General features: G+C 44.7%; 1 protein-coding gene across 2 annotated transcripts in view; it reads left to right on the top strand.

Moving 5' to 3' along the window:
* Sema5c (Semaphorin 5c) overlaps nucleotides 1-17,913 on the top strand; it is a 79,710-nt gene that overhangs the window by 55,939 nt on the left and 5,858 nt on the right. For both annotated transcript variants that reach the window (XM_076386234.1, XM_076386235.1), the window contains 2 exons: nucleotides 5,662-5,773; nucleotides 14,022-14,118. In XM_076386234.1, the coding sequence (XP_076242349.1) occupies nucleotides 5,662-5,773; nucleotides 14,022-14,118 (209 nt within the window). The remainder of the gene's footprint in view (nucleotides 1-5,661; nucleotides 5,774-14,021; nucleotides 14,119-17,913) is intronic.

Genomic DNA, 17,913 nt, shown 5'->3' with positions numbered 1-17,913 from the left:
TCTTAATCTCCACATACGAATTAATTGTAATTTATGTTGAAAATAGATATCAGTTAAATTGTTACGTGAGTTATCGCTGCACAGGATTATCATTAATCTCCATTCAATCTTGCATTAGCATCTTCGAAGTGTTCTCTCTATCGAAAAGTAATATCTTTTAAACTACCATAAAACTCTTCTAACCACTGTTACATCATTACAATCTCTATCTACACATCTTCTGAATATTCACAAACCCATTGCTGAAAAAGTTCCTAATGGTCCATCTTAACCCATCCCGTCTGTTTACCGTTAATCAACACGAGTCCCAATTAAGCTTAACTTATCCCACCATCGTTATCGCTACTCAAATCACGTACTCGCACGCGACAGCTGTCAAAGCGTCGAGTCCAGATTAGGTTTGACTTCGATCCAAGTTAACTCTGCGCTGCAATTCAGGTCATTGTTCGACGCAGCCCACGTTACCAGCGCGCTACTTAATTACACGATCGCCTTTATCATGGCACGCGTCGAATGTGGGTTAGGTCGTGGTCTAGGCCTGTCATTTTCGTGGCCGTTTTCGCAGGGAACGCGCGTCCTCCCGATCGTATATCGACGGGGCAGCCTCCGTCGAGGTGAGTCGCGTGTGACCATGTTTGGCGACCCGCTCCCATAAAATTTCTCGCGGCCCGTTCTCGCGTGCCCAGCTCCACGCAGCTACGCTTCGCTCGTCGTACTTGCGGCCTACTCGCCTGCCAGCCTCGAGATAAATCGCGTGGAAGTTAACGCGAACGAAGCTCGAGCCGCGTCGCTTCTATCCGCGGAGCTATGGAACGAGAGAGCCTCTTTGATAGGGAAGAGAAAAAGAGAGAGAGCATCAGCCACACCCTGACGAAGAGAGGAGCTGGAAAATCGGGAGAGTAAGACGTTCGCGGAGAGATACGCTCGCTCGTTAGCGATTACGCGCATTCCTTTGCTCCAGAATCGCTGCCCCTTTTGGAGCAGGCTTTCTATCTCTCAGTGAATTTACGAATGTTGATGGTCAGCGGTGCAGGATTAATTTCTTGTCTATCCACTTTGCTTACATTAGACACGTGGAAATTCATTCGAGAGAGTTAGTTAATTTGCACGGGAGAAAATGTTAGACTGAAGTTATGGAAGACTCGTGGTATTTGTAAGAGTACTCTGAAAGATAGTCAAGCTACTATTTTTAAGTTTACAGAGATTTATAGTAGACCCTATAAATGTCTATCCTGCTTAAGTCTACTTAGAAGACTTTTGCAAGATAAATTTTGTGTGACCATTTTTCTGTGCCTGAGTAAATACGGTATTTAAGATTCCTGTGGTTTTTATTCATATATCTTAGACTTAATATAATATATTAACACTTATTTGGATTAGAAATTTCAATGTTTAAAGACACTAGAATATCAAATCTTCAGACCAAATACGTTCCTACACACACTTGAGTAAATACCCAGAGTCTCCAAGCCTCTAACCATCGCAGTAGTAAACTGGTTATAGTGAGGGTTCTAGATAAAGCAAGATTATCAGCGATTTTTCAACAATTCTTCCTCGAGACGTCCATCGGTCACTATCAATCGAGTCCTAAGGTGCAAAGATTGTACGAGGCGAAGAAGAGAAGGCTCTAATCTCTCGGTTGCCTTAGCCAGGTTTATCGCTCGACTCGTTCGTTCTTATCTTTGGTAATCAAGTCTCGCGCGATAGGAAGACGCTCGTCGAAGCGTCAAACGGTACTCGTGGGAGGAACCTGCTCGTCCCCTTAAGGTTTTCAGAGGCCGATTCTTTCTCGTCGCGTACAACGGCAGTTCTTCAATCGAGCTTCCGGTGATCCGAGGGAACCGTTCGCCATTCTTCCTCCCGTGGAGTTCCTTCTTCCCTCGACATTTCATATTCCGCTGGCATGCGTTGGGGAAAACATTTGTGTAGCTTCTGAAAGAGCCTCTCCTTGAATCATTTACATCCTGCGTAGTATCTTCCAAGCGGAAGAGCTCCGCCAATCGTTCTTACGGAGAGCGTTTAATGGGATAGCGCAGGGAAACTTTGCCTTCTTGATTTTAATTGGCTGCAGTGGGTATTTCAATATTCCTCGATGAAAGGATGTTTTATTGCTCTTTTTCGTTCAGGTGGAATTGAGGGTAAGGAAAATGGAAATTTACTTTGATGGATTTTATGCACCTGGAATGTGTACATTTTTTCGTGATCTTGGCTGTGGGAAAACCATAAAACAGGATGAGAATCCTGAAAATCGTGGGAATAATATAAACACTCAATCTTAAAAAAGATATATAATTATGTCGACCTTAATCTTGTGTTCACCTAAAAGATAAATATACCTTCATTTATTCAATTAGTAGTCGACTTATTATTACAAAAAGAATAGAGGAATAATTCTACGTAACTTTAATAGACTATATTAAGAGTTTTATTCAGAAACTCAAACTTTGCCCTACTGTAGGTCCAATCTTCAGCGTATCTACCTTGCTTAATCCCGACAGTGCTAAACATAGATACAGCAAAGCCTCGATTATCCCAACTACTAACACCAGCTGCTACATATTTAGATAATCGAACTACTCCATTCCTCTTGAACAAAAATCACTCATAACATTACTACCACCCAAAAATATTATAAAAGCTCTCGCTCAAAAACCTAGCAACACTTCCTCCAGTTTCTATTCTAATATCACAATTCTCGTATTACCTTCCTTCGTCTCCAATTAAAAGATTAACCAAACATTCTTCCCACAATTAAAGGCCTGCCACAGGAGCTTCTAGATACTTCTCAAAACGAAAACAACTCCGTTCCTCGAACTTCATCCGGTCCCCCTTTCGCGAGAGCCATTCCCAGTCGTTCTGGTTTCTAGTCTGGCGATACGCGACACCCACGCGGCCGTGCACCGATAGATCGATTCCACGCTATCATCTCGCCTCGATTAAACCGGCCGTTCGTTTATTTATCCACCAGCCGCGGTTATCTGTCGCACGGCAGAACGAAGAAAAATCACGGAGGCCGAGAACGAACGGTATCGGTCGCGGCGGTTGCCGATTTATCGCGGCACGTCGCCGTGGCGAGCGGCCGTTTCTCTCCTAACAGAGGATCAGGCGATCGATGCAGCGTGTGCACGCGTCCCCGTGGACGAATACGGCGAGCTGGCTCCTCGTTGGCCTTATTCGTAGCTGCCGTCGCGGGCCACTGTTCCGTATTAATATCACGATCGGCCGACCGTCGATACGGATTCCTCTTGAGGCGTTTCACCGACCCCTGCGATCGGTTATCGAGACATTTTTTCGAGAGAGACGTCGAGAGCCTCCAAATGGCTCTCTCTCTCGAGGCTGAAACGTTCCAGATCGCGGGTTGAGCTCGAAACGATTGCTGTGATAAATTGGATCGATTCGATCCGCCATGGTAACTTTTAGCAACTACTGGGAACATAGGATATTGGTTGACTGGTTCAACAGGGGTGTGAGATTTGAAGTACCCTCCTGATGGGTGATTTTGAGGATTTTTGGTAGCTTACTATTAACTCGTGGTTCAATTAGTCTCTATTTCAATGATTAAATCATAGTGAATATTAAAAAGAAACATGAAAATCTCGTCACAAAATTCAAATCAAATATATTCGTATGCAGAAATTTTATTGAATTCGCTTCTGGAGAAGTTATAGTTAATCAAAACCACCCACACGAAACAACCAAAGGTAAAGTTTCAAGTAGCCTTAGTTTATTAGACTTTTACTGTACCTCCAGTAAGCCGACTCCGCCCATTCATCGCTATAAAATTATTATTAAATCGAAGTTGCGATGGACTCTCCGGCAACTAGGGTTTCTCTCCCCTCTTTGACCCCGAGGCGTCGCGATATTTATATTCGAAGAAAGTCCCGCGTCCTTTTAAAAGGGGTTTCGGGACCACCGTGGCGTCGGTGTATTATCGTGCGGCCGAGGGGCTTTTAAAAAGTTTACCCTAGCGGGACCACCGCGACGCGGACCCGGAATATTTTACGTGGGACGCAGGAACGCGACAGAAAACCACGGAATTTCGTTCAGACGACGCGACGAATGGAGAACGGCGAGAACGCCGCTGCGTGCTGCTATTCATTCTCGCCCCTTTTTCTTCCTCTAGGCGCGGGCCATTCTCATTTCGCACTTTGCGAGCTCCCTCGCGCCCTTTCGGCGCCATGAACAGCTCTCAAGTCTGCTGGGATTCGAGTTCAACGTTGACTCGAGGTGCATTAGGAATTGGAGTAGATTTCAGCCGTTATCTGATATGGGAAGTAAGTCCCTTTTCTCAGGTCTTTGAGGATAAGTGTTCTCTGTGATATTCTTTCAAAGTTTAATAGAAGATTGTGGAATCCATGTGAAAAGTAGTTATTTTGCGGAGCAACGATGTCGACGTTCTATAAATGAGTTTTAGGGGATGTGAACAATCGAAGCTGCTCTGTACACTTTACTTTCTTAAATGTTTGAAGATTTGAATATTTAAATATTTTTGAACTTAAGAATTCGAAATAATGAAGAGCTTCAATGTTGAGAATTTGTAACGTAGAGAATTTGAACTGATGAAAGACTTGAATTTAATAATTGAAAATATGAAACTTAAAATTCTTGAAAGTTTGAAGGGGTATTTCTACTTAATCCGCGAACGATCGTAAAAGTAGCGATTCCCCGACGCTTCGTTCCGCCCCGACCTTCCACCAGCTCGCAACAGCGCGTGGACATAAATACGCGTACGTACAGCAACCACGTGGGTCCACCGGCGTTTCTCGTGGTGCCGTGTCCTCCTTTATCCCGCTATCTATTCATAGACGAGAAAGCGAGCTGTCACGGTGACAGACGCCCGAAGACAAAGCAGCTAGAAGGAGAAACGACACGGCGAGACGTCAAGGGTGTCCGCACGAACGGTCCTCCTTCGACGAACCATCGGTGGAAAGCTTTGATCGATGATTGACGTCGTCGCCATTCTGTCCCCAGGACGAGTCGATCGTTGTCGAGAACAAACTCGATCCTGGCGTAAAGAAGTAGTTGTAGAGACGTAGGCTGGGTCGACGACCTCGGCGATCTTTGCTATCCTTCCGTGTATCAGATCCTTTTTAGGGTTTATTCAATGGAGACTGGTTTTTGTGGTGCAGGAATCTTTTCCGAAGTAGATGGAGTGAGCGTTGATAGCTACGTAGAGGCTGAACTGATGAATTTCAGTTTATGTTTCTATGCTTGTGAAATTGGGTTTTGAAAAGTAGTGTCCTGTTCTTAGTTTGTGTCTTTTAAGAAAATGGAGTTTCTAAGCAATAGTTGTACCTGATCTATTGGAAATTACTTTGAAAGGTAACAGTATTTATAGAATAAATCCAGAATTTAGTAAGAAGCATATACCTTTATTCAGAATGAAAAGCATTGCATAAGCTGTGAATACAGTCTCTGTGTAGCAAGCACACCGAAGCAGACAAAGTATTTAATGACTTCCATTAAAGCGACCGTATCTATATGAACATAACAGCATAAATCATTCATTAAAAAACTTGAATTAAGCCACTTGAAAAATGCGAGGTCTCCAGACCCAGACAGTGAAAGTATCGAATGTTAGAACGTATTGTATCTTAGTGCATATTCTCATAACGCTGCATAATTTCGAAAGGAATGCAATCCCATTGTTCTTGCTTGCAGGTGAAAAGGTTAATCAAGATGGACCTGTGGCCAGCCCGATTACTGATACTGGAGATGCTCCTGGTCGCGGGACTACGTGCCACCGACGACTTTCGACACATCTCCTACGAAGGTGAGAACCTTCCACGCACTAAAGAGCTATCGATAAGACGGTAGAACCTGATAAGATTCATAAGTAAATTCGTGAGGTTTTGCATGTACACCTGAGCGATTTCGCGTGATTTTTATCTATTCGATAAACGATTAAGTCATTCTAGGAATAACGTTGCTTTCTATTTCGCATTTAGTTTCACAGAAAAATAGAATCTTTTTAAAATAGGGGTGGAAAAATCATTGATCAATAATGAAATACTAACTTTATGGAAAAGTATATTATCTAATCTTTAGTGACATGATTTCTGGAATGACCTAATATAAAAGATTGGCCTCCTAAATCCTATATCCTATAACATAGGGTCTCATTTCTACCCTTATTTTATTCTTCGCTATCACCTTTCCAGAATCCCTTAAAAACAGAGTACACCATTCCAAGACTTCCCCTCTCAGGACCTATTTTCTCCTACTTTCCCTCAGAAAGATCCAAAGCTAGGCTGAACGCGTCCCCAAGCTCGTAATCGAATCCCTTTCAGGAACAAAGTTACCATTCTTCAAAGCTAGAGCAACTCGGCGTGGTTTAGTTCACTCGCTGTCCCTCCATATACTCTTTTAAGCGACTCAGCGTCCGACATACGATATCTACGCGACTCGAAGTCGCTGGCCAGTTCGTCTGGCGGGCAACCGCTAAGCCACACTTTCTACAAAGCCCTATTCAATCCTGGACCCGCTCGTAAATTCTACGAAAACTGAATAGCGAGCCGAGTTATATTCCACAGGAACCTGTTGCCGTCAACGACTCCTTTGCTCGTCGAGGCGTTCGAAACTCCGTTTTGATATTCATTAGCCTCGCTAGGAAATTTACCGCGTCTGTTCTTGCTTATTACGTTTGCTAACTTTGAGGTTCGTGTTCCTCTGTGCTGTCTGCTCGCCGTCACGATTCTCGCTCCTTTGACGGAGATAAATTACGAACTTTAGGCTGCTTTAACTCAACCAGTTGTAAATGTACAGGCGAATCTCATATGACATGGACTGCGAGCGAAACTACTATCAATTATTTTTTGTGCGAGGCGAGAGTCATTTGCCCTGTTCGCTAGAATGAAATCTCTACTTTTTGTGACTTTAAGTATCTTATCATGGAAGTTTCATTACTGCTTCGTTGTAATGTAGTATACAATGTTTTTACTCGCTGTAAACTCAGGATTGCTTTAAGACGAATTATCATTACACTGAGGATTCGTTTCTATCTTCTCAGAGAACTCAGAAAAGGGGTGAACAGTTTCGTGAAATGAGGGAGCATAGAATTCGTAGCGAAAGGTAGTAGTATAGTAATTATCATGTTACAGAAGTGTTGCTTGTATGTGAGATGTTCATGCACTCTCAGCTTAATAGATTCTACTCCTGCAACTACAAACGTATTACCAATTTAGTTAATCACATGCAGTTGGACGTCTCTACTACTGCCTCTATGCACTTTCGCGTGCATACGATTGGTCAAGTTGATAATGCACTTGTCGTTTGGGGTCAGAACCCATTGAGCTGGGGATACATTCCTCTTCGAGTTTAATTCTTTTCTGTCACTAGGATCGTCTGACTCCAGTACGAAACTTCAATTATCCGTAGTCTCTCTATCAATTATTAGCTTTGAAATTAAGTGGAGGCTACTTTCGGATTGACCTTCCACTTCAGATATCACTAAGTACACTGTACCCTTAAATTAATTTCAGCTAACCTTCCTTCGAACGGTATTCCACACTCAAAAAACACTCGACGAGCCTAGCATTAGTCTTAGAAAAGGAATTTTTAACTTAATGGGTCAAGTGTGCTCTCCACCTTGCGTGTGTGGAAACGTTGCCCAAGGAACTCGTTGCACGCGATCGGTAAAGCTTTCCAACCAAAGAAATTTCCTGCCTCTGAAGCGTGGGCGGAGAAGCGCGTGCCAGCACGCTCTCCTCCTTGTATTTTTTTGCATGTCTGCTCCTCTTTTCGAACAAAAGGACCATCGATTCTCCGTGACGAGCAATCGGGCACTCTAGGCCGAGGGAAGATCGCGAGAGGTTCGATCGAAGCTGCGAAATGGTGTTTCGATGCGGAGAGCGTAGGCGGTGATCGCGGCACGCGTCGCCACGCGCGCCACTCCAAACTCGTTTCGATTTCTCCCGTTCCCCTACCTTTTCGCCTCGAATCGCGCACTGCAGCTTCCAGGGATCGTCGTTCGAAGACTCGATCTTGGTTCTGCTTGTCTGGTGTTTTGAATATAACCACGGCCGAACATATGTAAATTGCTTGAGATGCCTGATAAGGAGATTACGCGAGGTGCGATACACTGATTTGGATGAAATTTTGAGGATAGATAGGGAGATGAAATATGTGAGTCTGTTATTAAATTGTTAACATAGGTGATGAATAGTTTAGGTTTCATAATGCTCAGACATGTGTATTTCTCATGGTAGTATACGTGTTGGATAAAATTTAATGAAGGCAGAGGGTTACAAAGATGATATAAAACATTAATTTATGTATGTTAATGACAGACTTTAAATACCTGTAGAGAAACTACATAGTATAGTGTACTAAAGAGTTTTAACACCTCTCAACAGAATCTCTCTTACTACACAGATTGTGAAAGAGTTAAAGACAAATTTCTCGGATATTATCTTTAACGTGTCGACTGTCACACCATATTCGTCAGAAGTTCCATCAGACAGCGCTTCTAAATTTAGACAAAGTTGTTTCCAATCAATTACCGCATTTCATAATTTTTCTTTTTATTTTACTACACGCCATTGGGCATCCTTGTCGACTCAACAGTCACGTAAATTAATATTATTCATAAATATGACGTGATCATGGTTATTCAGTGATGTGGCAGTCAAAGTGCGAAGAACGGAGACTCTTTTCAACTTAGATAATAACAGCGTAGCGACTCTTTAAACTCGTACAGTGTTAACAGTACACGTATAATAGAGTTATGAAGTGCACGTGAATTAACAGGGGTTCGACACTATTACAAAAGAAGCTAAAGACTTTTGTAAAATAACTAATTTATTTCGTACCTCTTAAACAAACTATGATCATTTAGTTAACCAGTCAATTATCCATCTATAAACAGTATTATCATTAATATACAACATATCATTACATTACAGTACACTAAAATACACCATCAATCACACCCCTGATATCATAACAATAGTATCTCGTAATTATTTCATAGAATCGCTAGCAATCGAACATTTCTCATTATGGTCACCCATTACTCAACTCACACCCAGACACGAACATAACTATCTTTCCATAGTTTACGCAAACGATCGCTGGACCAAATGCTTTTTGGTTCTCCGTCTACCTACGGAGTCTGACACAAACCTTCCCCGCGGGACGCCTTCTCCAGCGTCTTCTTCTTCAGGTCCAGTGACGCAACCGTTCAATGAGCATCCTTTGTTTCCTATCGCGTCCTAAGCCGTCGTTTTTCCTTTCTCCCGTCAAGATACTTCAACGATACCACCCGCGCGTAACTCCTCGGCCTCGAGCGTCCTCCTACGTTACGTGGAAAACTTCTAATCGCGTTGCGTCACTCTCGGAACACCGCCGCGCGTTTCCAACTTCTTAACTCATCGGGAAGACGGATCTAGTCGTTTCCTTGTTGTGTCACAGTAGGATAACATAGTGGAAACCATGATATTAGCATTAAATTGGCGGTGACTGAGTTCTTGAGCTTCGTTCGTGCGGATTTCAGTGGGTTTGAGGAAGTTCGAGGAAGTTTGCGGAGGTTTGAGGAAGTTGAATAAGGTTGGAGTATGTTGAGCGAAGTTGGAGAGAGTTTAATCATTTTTGAACAACTCAGACACAACTGAGTGTGTTTAAGGGAGTCGGACTAGTCTAGGGGAAATTGGAATCGAGTTCCAGCAATTTGGAATAAGTTGGTATATGTTGTAGTAAATTAAAGTGACTTATAGTGAATTGTAGTGGGGTAGATTGGGATAGATTTAAGTAGAATCAAGCTACTACAAGTAGATCTGAGGAGACTGAAGCTAATTATACCAAGTTTGAAGAAGTTTGAGAGATGCACACCAGAGATATCAAGAAAACTTCAGAACGAAAAGCTTACTGAGGTCCCTCAGCACTATCCCAGCCTATCCAATGGTACCAGTCATCGTCCCAAGGCATAGATCCTCGATCGATCATCGCCATGAAGCGAAGTTCCGTAGCGATCGCGGCTCGTGAGAATGGAAAGTCGCGAAACGGGAGCAGAAAGGGTCTCCGATGCTCGCAAGCGATCAAATTTACGGTGGCAGTCGGCTCACGACCGCCTCAGATCCGAGTTTTGAAAGCGCGTCGGGCGCGCGTGCAGGAACGCGCGACATTCTCGGTCTATCGGCTCTTCCGCGTTGCCCCTGGCGTCTCCGCGTTCTTTTTCCCCTCGACGAGCGTGTTCGCATTGCGGGAAGCCGTCCCCGCGAAAGAAAACGCGATTGACGTCGCGACCAGAGAAGAGCTGGCCGCAATCCCGCGAGCGTCGCCTTTGAGTTGGTCCTCGAGGCCATCGAGAGTCGACTCGAGTACGCGAGCCCCTTGCTCGACTCGTTTTTCCGCGAGGATTCTACTCTCGTTCAGCCAGCTTCTCTCTGTGGACAGCTTCCCTTCTAGGCTCTTCTTTTTCTCCTCTTTTTCTCTTCGCGGCAGTTGATGCCTGTGCCATCGGCGGCGAGTGCTTGATGGGCGTTCTGTGGAAAAGCTTGACGCTTCTATGGATGTTTATTGTTATTATTGTTTATGGTAAGGTCTTGTTATGTAACTGTCTCTTTGGGACGAGTAGTTCTGTCTTGTTTTATGATAGAGATTAGAAAATAATATCCGTATAATGTAGTTGGTATCTGGAGTTAGACATGAAAGATGTTTATGAATTGATATTGAATTTTATGGCTTGTATAGTACCCATCTTCGCTAAATGGATGATTATTTTCTGAAGCCATATTGTAGAGATAGGACTATCGCTATACATATGGGAAGAAGGAGGGAGACTATTTTACTATGTGATAAAATGTTCCGCCGATTAGAAGATATCATGAGTTATTAATCAGTAGGATTGGTTGGTGAAATCTACTACTTAGTTTTATGAATTTATGACGGTGTGAAATTGGCCAAATTGACGATGTATCTGTGATCGTACCAATGAAGGAGCTTACACGAGACCTAATGTAAAGGGATAACTGTTCGAAAGGTTCCAGGAACTTCGATCAATATTTAAGAAGCAGAAGGGGAAGTGCGAGTGAACCTTGGTTGCTCCATAACAACTTGATTAAAGATTCATCTAGGAACTGGGTTCACAAAGCTCAATGGAAGCCCAACCCTGGTTTGAATTTATAAACTATTATCACTTCAAGGCATAGAAGAAAACAGGAAAAGTTCAGATATTCGACTTACTGATTTTATTCTACTGTGCCTTTATTTCATGAACACCATTGCTTAGAGTCCTTAGAAAAACTTCAAGACATGACAGAAGAGCTTTCAGCTCATACCCAAGCTTCACAAACATGAAAACGAACTTAAATTTTCATTAGAGTCTCGCACAACTTCTCCACAAGAAAATTGTGGCTTCCAAACTTCCCTCCACATCAAGACAAATCTCTAAACATCGCCAGAGAACCCAGCAATATTTTCTATTCCACTCCCCGTGGCAAGGGTACACCAAGCGATCAGAAATGCTGCAACTCGTTCCCCTAGAACCGGAAACGGCGAGCGCAGGGACGTTCAAAGCGCATCGGGTCTCTAGATGGATAGATTACGCGTCCATACGGATAAATTAGAGGAGAAAAGACGTGGCCAGGATGGAAGAAACAGCAACCGGTGTGGAGTGGGAGGAGGGGGCAGGGGAAAAAGGTAGAAAGAGAGAAACAGGGGGAGACGAAGAAGGAAGAGGGAGGGGATCTCGGCGAAAAAGAAAAGGCGGAGAGTGAAGGGAGGATACCCGAGAGGCCTTCGAGATCAGGTTATGCTAACTGGGGCCCGTTCGTCCCACACGTATCTACTTATAAGCGCACGTACGTGGTCGCACAGACGCTGGCGTCGCGACGGTGTGGGTTCATAGAGCGCGCGAGCGCGCGCCACGGTGCAACACACGCAGGACGATAAAACACGTCGTGTGTAGCTGGATATACGTGGAAACGCGAGGAGGTACGACGAACCGCGCGCAGCTACCTTTGCGGAATCGTTTCTCCCGCGTCGGCAAACCGGCTGAAAAACAACAAGACGAACACGAGATGGAAAAAGAGACAGATAGGGAGGGGGACACGGGGAGAAACTCGCGCTATCGCGGACGATGGAACGCGCCCCGCTTTTACGCGAACGTCGCTCCTGCGACGAGAAACTCCTGGACGAAGGCGATGTCTCCTTCAGCGCGCTGGCGAGTCCAGGGTGCTCTGAGGCGATGGTAGATCCTTGAGACATTTTTTAGGTGTTTCATGGGTGATCGGTGGTGGCTGTGCAGGAGGGTCTGTGAGGTAGGAAGTACATAGAGATTTTAGGAAGAATTTTTTTAGGTTTCTGTAGACTGTTGGTGATTTGGATTATGCAAGTTTGGGAGAGAGGAAGTGTTGAGAGTATTCTTCGGGAAATAGGGTTAAGGATTATTGCCTGAGGTCCTGAAGAATATGTCCACCTACGTTGAGAGAGAAACTATTATACTTGGAGGACGACTGTCGCCTAAAGTGTAGCAGGACTTCGATTAACCGAGTCGTAATGGCTACTCGTGATCGATGTACTCAAGTCATGAGATTTCTACCTAAGTTCTTAAATATGCATTGTGTTAGGGTTTGGAGTAAGTCCTCGGCTGACGCCCACACTCTGTTTCAGTAGCAGAAAGTAAATAAACTCCCCATTATTGGCATACTCAAGGAAAGACAATGTAGTCTTCGCGTAGAAATTCTAGAAAATCTAGAAAATTATTTTATAAGCAGTATGCAAACTCTGCTGCATCAGATCGCGAGATTTGAGAATCTTTCCTGAGAATCTCTTTTTCATGAAGCAGTATCAAAGATAGTCCACCGTAATTCAAGTTGCAAGATTCAGCACGAACAAAGGAATGCTTCTCACTGCTGGAAGTAAAAGATACTCTCCTCATCTACATTACAAGAAAACCTACTCGTCACAAGACGCCCATCACCTAGATTCCCCGATTGCACGTTCAGCACAGTCTACGCAGAAATCCTAAAAAGTGTCCTCCATCCACCCACAACGCGAACCAAATCAGTGTCTCGTGACACAGTTCCAAAGACGATCGCAGACTATCGGCCACAGTGCGAGTCCTACTTGTAAAACAACTTTGGAAATTAGTTCGCATCCGCCTACGCGACAAGAGAGAGCACACGTGGCGATCGATGCTGAAGAGTGTCTTTCATGATTCTTCCGCGAATCTCTCAACGTGTGCGTTCCTTTACCTCCGTGTCGGAACCCCGCGGAAAAACTGGAAAATCAAGGCGCAAGGAGGAACGGACGCAGAGGAAGGCTCGGTAATCGGAATCTGAGCCTTTAACGTCGCCAAACTAGTTTGCCCGGAAGAGAAAAAAGATTCCGAGTAAATGCGCATGTTCGCTGAACGTGGAAACGATGCGTGTAAGAAGCGGAAGAATCGAGATGCTGAGGAAGGTGTAGAATATAAAGTAGAGATTGAAGGACTGTTAAGAGATGAACGATGGCAAGATGCTGTGTACTGTGATGATAGGTAGTCAGTAAATGGTTTGCGATCTTTTGAGATAGGATGTTTGTGTTTCAGGGGGTATGAGATCAGAGACATGTAGCTTCTGAATTATGGAATTCTTTTTAATTATAAGTTTGTAATTTAGGAGGAGTAGTGAGGCTGTAGAGTAGAAAGAAGAATATATTCCTTAGCTAGTCACTCAGTTTATACAATTCTCAAAGTTCTACAAGTTTCTGAATATAGCCACGAACCTGTAACAAAAAGTTCTAAATTCCTATACTTTCTACTTTTCTATATTTACCCCTTTCTATAGATATGTGCCTATTCTACTAAATTCTTGCATTTCTCCTATACCAAAGCCCATAGCAATTTATAGACTCATTGAACTTTACAGCGCTCCACCTCAAACCGAAACAATACTCTGCAAAGTAATAGAAAGACCCTTCCCCTTGCTTCTTCACCCTTATCCACTTCCTTCCCACTGCTCGAGCCATCAAACTGCAGTGGAACGCGCAAACGATCAAATTGCCCATGCAAACGTGCGTTTAAACGCGTAAACGTGTTCCAGATCTGGCCGAGACCAGCCTGTTCCAGCAAGAGGGCGTGACGACGTACTCGCAGCTGCTGTTCGACGTCGCCAGACAGCAGGTTGTCGTCGGTGCACGGTACGTAAACGAAAGCATCGCGACGCAGCCTCAGCCTCGATCTGGCCGAGCGGGGGAGGTCAGGTTCGAGGAACGATGGGTCGAACGCGGAATAATCGTCGCGAGAGCGCGGGAAACTGAAACCATCGAGGCTGGAACGCGAGCTGGCGGCTCGCCAACCTAGCCACGTTTCCTCCTCGAGACGAGACGCATTCGGTGGCTTTTCCTAGGGCTGTAGACACGCCAGACCAGACTCCCGACGCCGGGGAATAAAAAGATCGTGCCCTCTCGGCGCTTTTTTCCTGGACGCCTGCCAGATTGCTCGCGACTTTGACGCCGCCGACGACGACTTGTCTTTCAGCGAGGATTTAAATAGGGGGCGATTCTTGGGGTACTGGGTGATGTAGAATTGCGATGGGATTGAGCGAGGGTGGGGAAAAATCTTTTTTTATCTTTTTCTAACACCTTCTGCTCGGTAGACCTCGAATATTGAATTTCCTTGTATATTTAAATCCTCGACGATTGAGTATTTGTATATCTAGTCACTGTGTTTCTTCAGGAAGCAAAGATAATTTCTCTTGACACGACGACCAAGGTTGCGCTTCCGTTTCAGTCTCTGAGAGACGAGGCTGGAGACGTCGTGCCCGCTCGTCGCCTCGAAAGTTGAATCACCCACGCGGGATAATCAGAAGACGCGCGTATCGATCGATCGATCCGCGATCGGAGCAAACGTGGAAAGGAGAGTACGCCCACGTGTTCTGTCTATTAATAGACGCCGGTTATTAGCCGCGACCTACGTACTGGTCGCGCGCGACTCGTCGAAGGAACGCGAGGTTGTGTTGAAAGGATCACGCTCGAGATCCTCGAAATCGATTCCATTGATCATTCCTTTCAGATGCATCCGAGTTACATGCATCTCACGTGAAGAGGATCACTGTGGCAATCACCATTGTAAATCGACGTTCATTCATTTTTCATGATGGCCACTTTGGTTGCACAATTCCGGCGACTTTCGAGCCGATTCGAGCGGATAGCAATTAAATTTATCGAATCCGACGATAAGAAAGGCGCGGCCCAGCGACGAGTTTTTCTCGTCTCGTCCCTTTTCGCGGAACAGAGACGGTCGTTCACTCGCCGCGAAAAACAGGGAAAAGGGAGGAGAGAATGTCGCGGACGGCGCCACAGTGTCCCGCGGCTGTACGCAATCGCTCTTGTTCCTCGGATAATCGCGCGTGTCGCGCGATCGACCAGGTACTCAGACTTTGACGAGTTGTTTTCAGATCAAGCGTCCCTTCACTTGATGAAAATTGAGAATTCCTCGAGCAGGTGATTTGCAATGCTAATCTTCCAAACGATTAGTATCCCATGGAGGACCATAATTGGATCATAGCCCTCTCTAATATCATGTAACTTGGAAATTGTGTACCCATAGATCTTTGGTCTTCGAATCTTATTTCCTTTTTTCGAAGCAAATTGTTTTGTGATTTCCATATTAAATACAGTACTTTATATGTTCAGGATGGTCAGCGACAGGTGTCACAAATGGTACAGGGTGATTTTACATATTTAAATGAGATGGAAGTAAAGCATGAAAAAATTGAGTCTGAGAATTCGTTCTAGAGTTATTAGTTGCTGAAAAGACGCCTAAAATATTCGTGAAATGTGTCTGACTAGGAACATATTCTACTTATTTTGCTGTACCTCATATGGGACTTATTCTACTGGCTTAGCTGTGTCTGACTTGGGACTTATACTACTGATCTTACTATATCTGACTTGAATTTTTTTCTACTAATTTTCCTATGCCTGACTTGCGACATATTTTTCTAACTGCACTGTGTCTAATACAGGAATATGTGTCTGACTTGGGAACTCATTCTACTATCATAGCGTCCGATCGAACCAGCGCGCGCTGGCAGTAGAATAAGTCCCGAATCAGACACACTCTTCAGTCGCACTTCTTAAACCTTCCTGCAGCAATGAACTCAGAAACTCTGCCTCAGATGCAATTTCTCCTTCTTTATTTTCGTTCTATTTTATCCTGTAGAGTCATCCTTCAAAATCTGTGACACCTGTTGTCGATCATTCTGTACATACCCACCCTCAGCACATCAATTTCTAATAAATTTCTTCCACGACTGATCCATCACGTCGTCGATGCTCTCGACTCTCGTTAATCTCGATCCACGTCGAGAAGGTCGCTTTCGATGGCGAAAACGCGAGTAGGGAAAGCGATCGCGCGTCGATCTATGGCCGTCCACGCGACACGGCGCCACGATTTGCATTCCGACTTTAATTCCCTGTGCGCGGCAACCGTGACGTCACCGAATCGAAGCTTATCGAGAGCGCGTACAGGACCGAGTCGCCGCGACAGGTATAGAGAGAGAGGCGTGATCCTCGCCTCCGTCGTTCCTTTCCAGGATCGCGAAACGAAAGCCCCGCGACGCCGTAAATAATTACGGGTTTATCGGGTCGAACACGCCTCGCCATCCGCGCGATATTTCTGGCCCGACCTATCTAGCTCGCGACGTCGCCGACACTTCGCTTTTCAGCATCGATCACGGACACCTTTCCTTCCATTGGCACTCCACTTGCGTCGGGGCCTCCTCAGATAGGGGACTCTCGACGACCGGTATTTGGAGTGCGCTCGATAGAGACAACGGTGATTTAAGAATGCTGGAAGATGTGTGATGGCGATTGGAATACCAGCTGCGAGCCATGGGAGTGTCTGTGGCTGCACAGGTGTTTGGGATTTTTTGATACTCCAAGGGGAGAGTCGTAACTCCTGGCGTGGGTTTTGAAATGCGCTAAATTCATTTTTTTAGTCACTTGGTTGGGTTCGCTTAGGTATTTCAGTTATTGCTGTTATATTTATGGTGCTTTAATATATTCACATTCGAAAGGAGAGATTAATGAAAGACTTCGTAAGATTGATCCACTTGGTATTCAAGATTGAACGCCTTTCATTTGGGCTTTCAATACATCCCATTAGAGCGTCTCAATTTTCAGTAAGAATCTCACTCGGCAATCAGTCCACACTTCTTTCCAATATCATTTGCGGTGTCGCCTCTTGAGTTACAAGTTAATCATCTGTACCGAGATTTCTCAATCTCCCTTGGGAGTCGCCAGCGATCGGTCCGCTTTCCTCTGTGCATAGGCTAACGATCATTAGCGCGCAAGATTTCTCGATTTTCACCTGTAGCCGCACCTTCTTTCGTTTTCCCATTCGAGGCGCGAGGAAAGACGCCGAAGAGGATCGAGAGCTGGCAGCCTTTGGCCGAGCGAAAAGGAGGCCGTCAATTGCTGGACAAAGTATCATCGCGCGAGGGAGCCAGACGAGCGTCGTTCATTTGGCGAACAGGAAGCAATCTGTTTCATTGCGATTGCTCGAACGACAAGCAAACACGATCACTCGGACGCGGCCTGACCACTTGGCCACGTCCTCTCGAAAGTTCTTCGCGAGCTTCGGTCCCTCAGGCATCACCAATTATCTCTCAAATTATATTAGTGTTATCAGTTGTAGATATTTTAATTTGGGGACGCTTAGAATTAGAATGCTAGTACATTTTGTCATTGTTATAGAAATAATATTCATTTGGAGAACTAGTTTTAGACTGTAGTTCAAGTAGAAAGACATTTGTTTGAGATATTTCTTTGCATAAACGTGTTTGCAAGTGGGGATACAGTATTTTCTCGTTATTAGCTCAGAGGAGTTCCCAACATTGTGTTGAATTACTGTATTACTCTCTGTCTCAGGTTTCACAAGGCAAACACAGCATCTCAAAATTAATCTCAGCTGCGTCCCGAGTTCTTAAC

Source organism: Calliopsis andreniformis, chromosome 9 (assembly GCF_051401765.1).
Source record: "Calliopsis andreniformis isolate RMS-2024a chromosome 9, iyCalAndr_principal, whole genome shotgun sequence".
Lineage (NCBI taxonomy): Eukaryota > Metazoa > Arthropoda > Insecta > Hymenoptera > Andrenidae > Calliopsis > Calliopsis andreniformis.
This window is presented reverse-complemented; position numbering and strand designations above follow the sequence as displayed.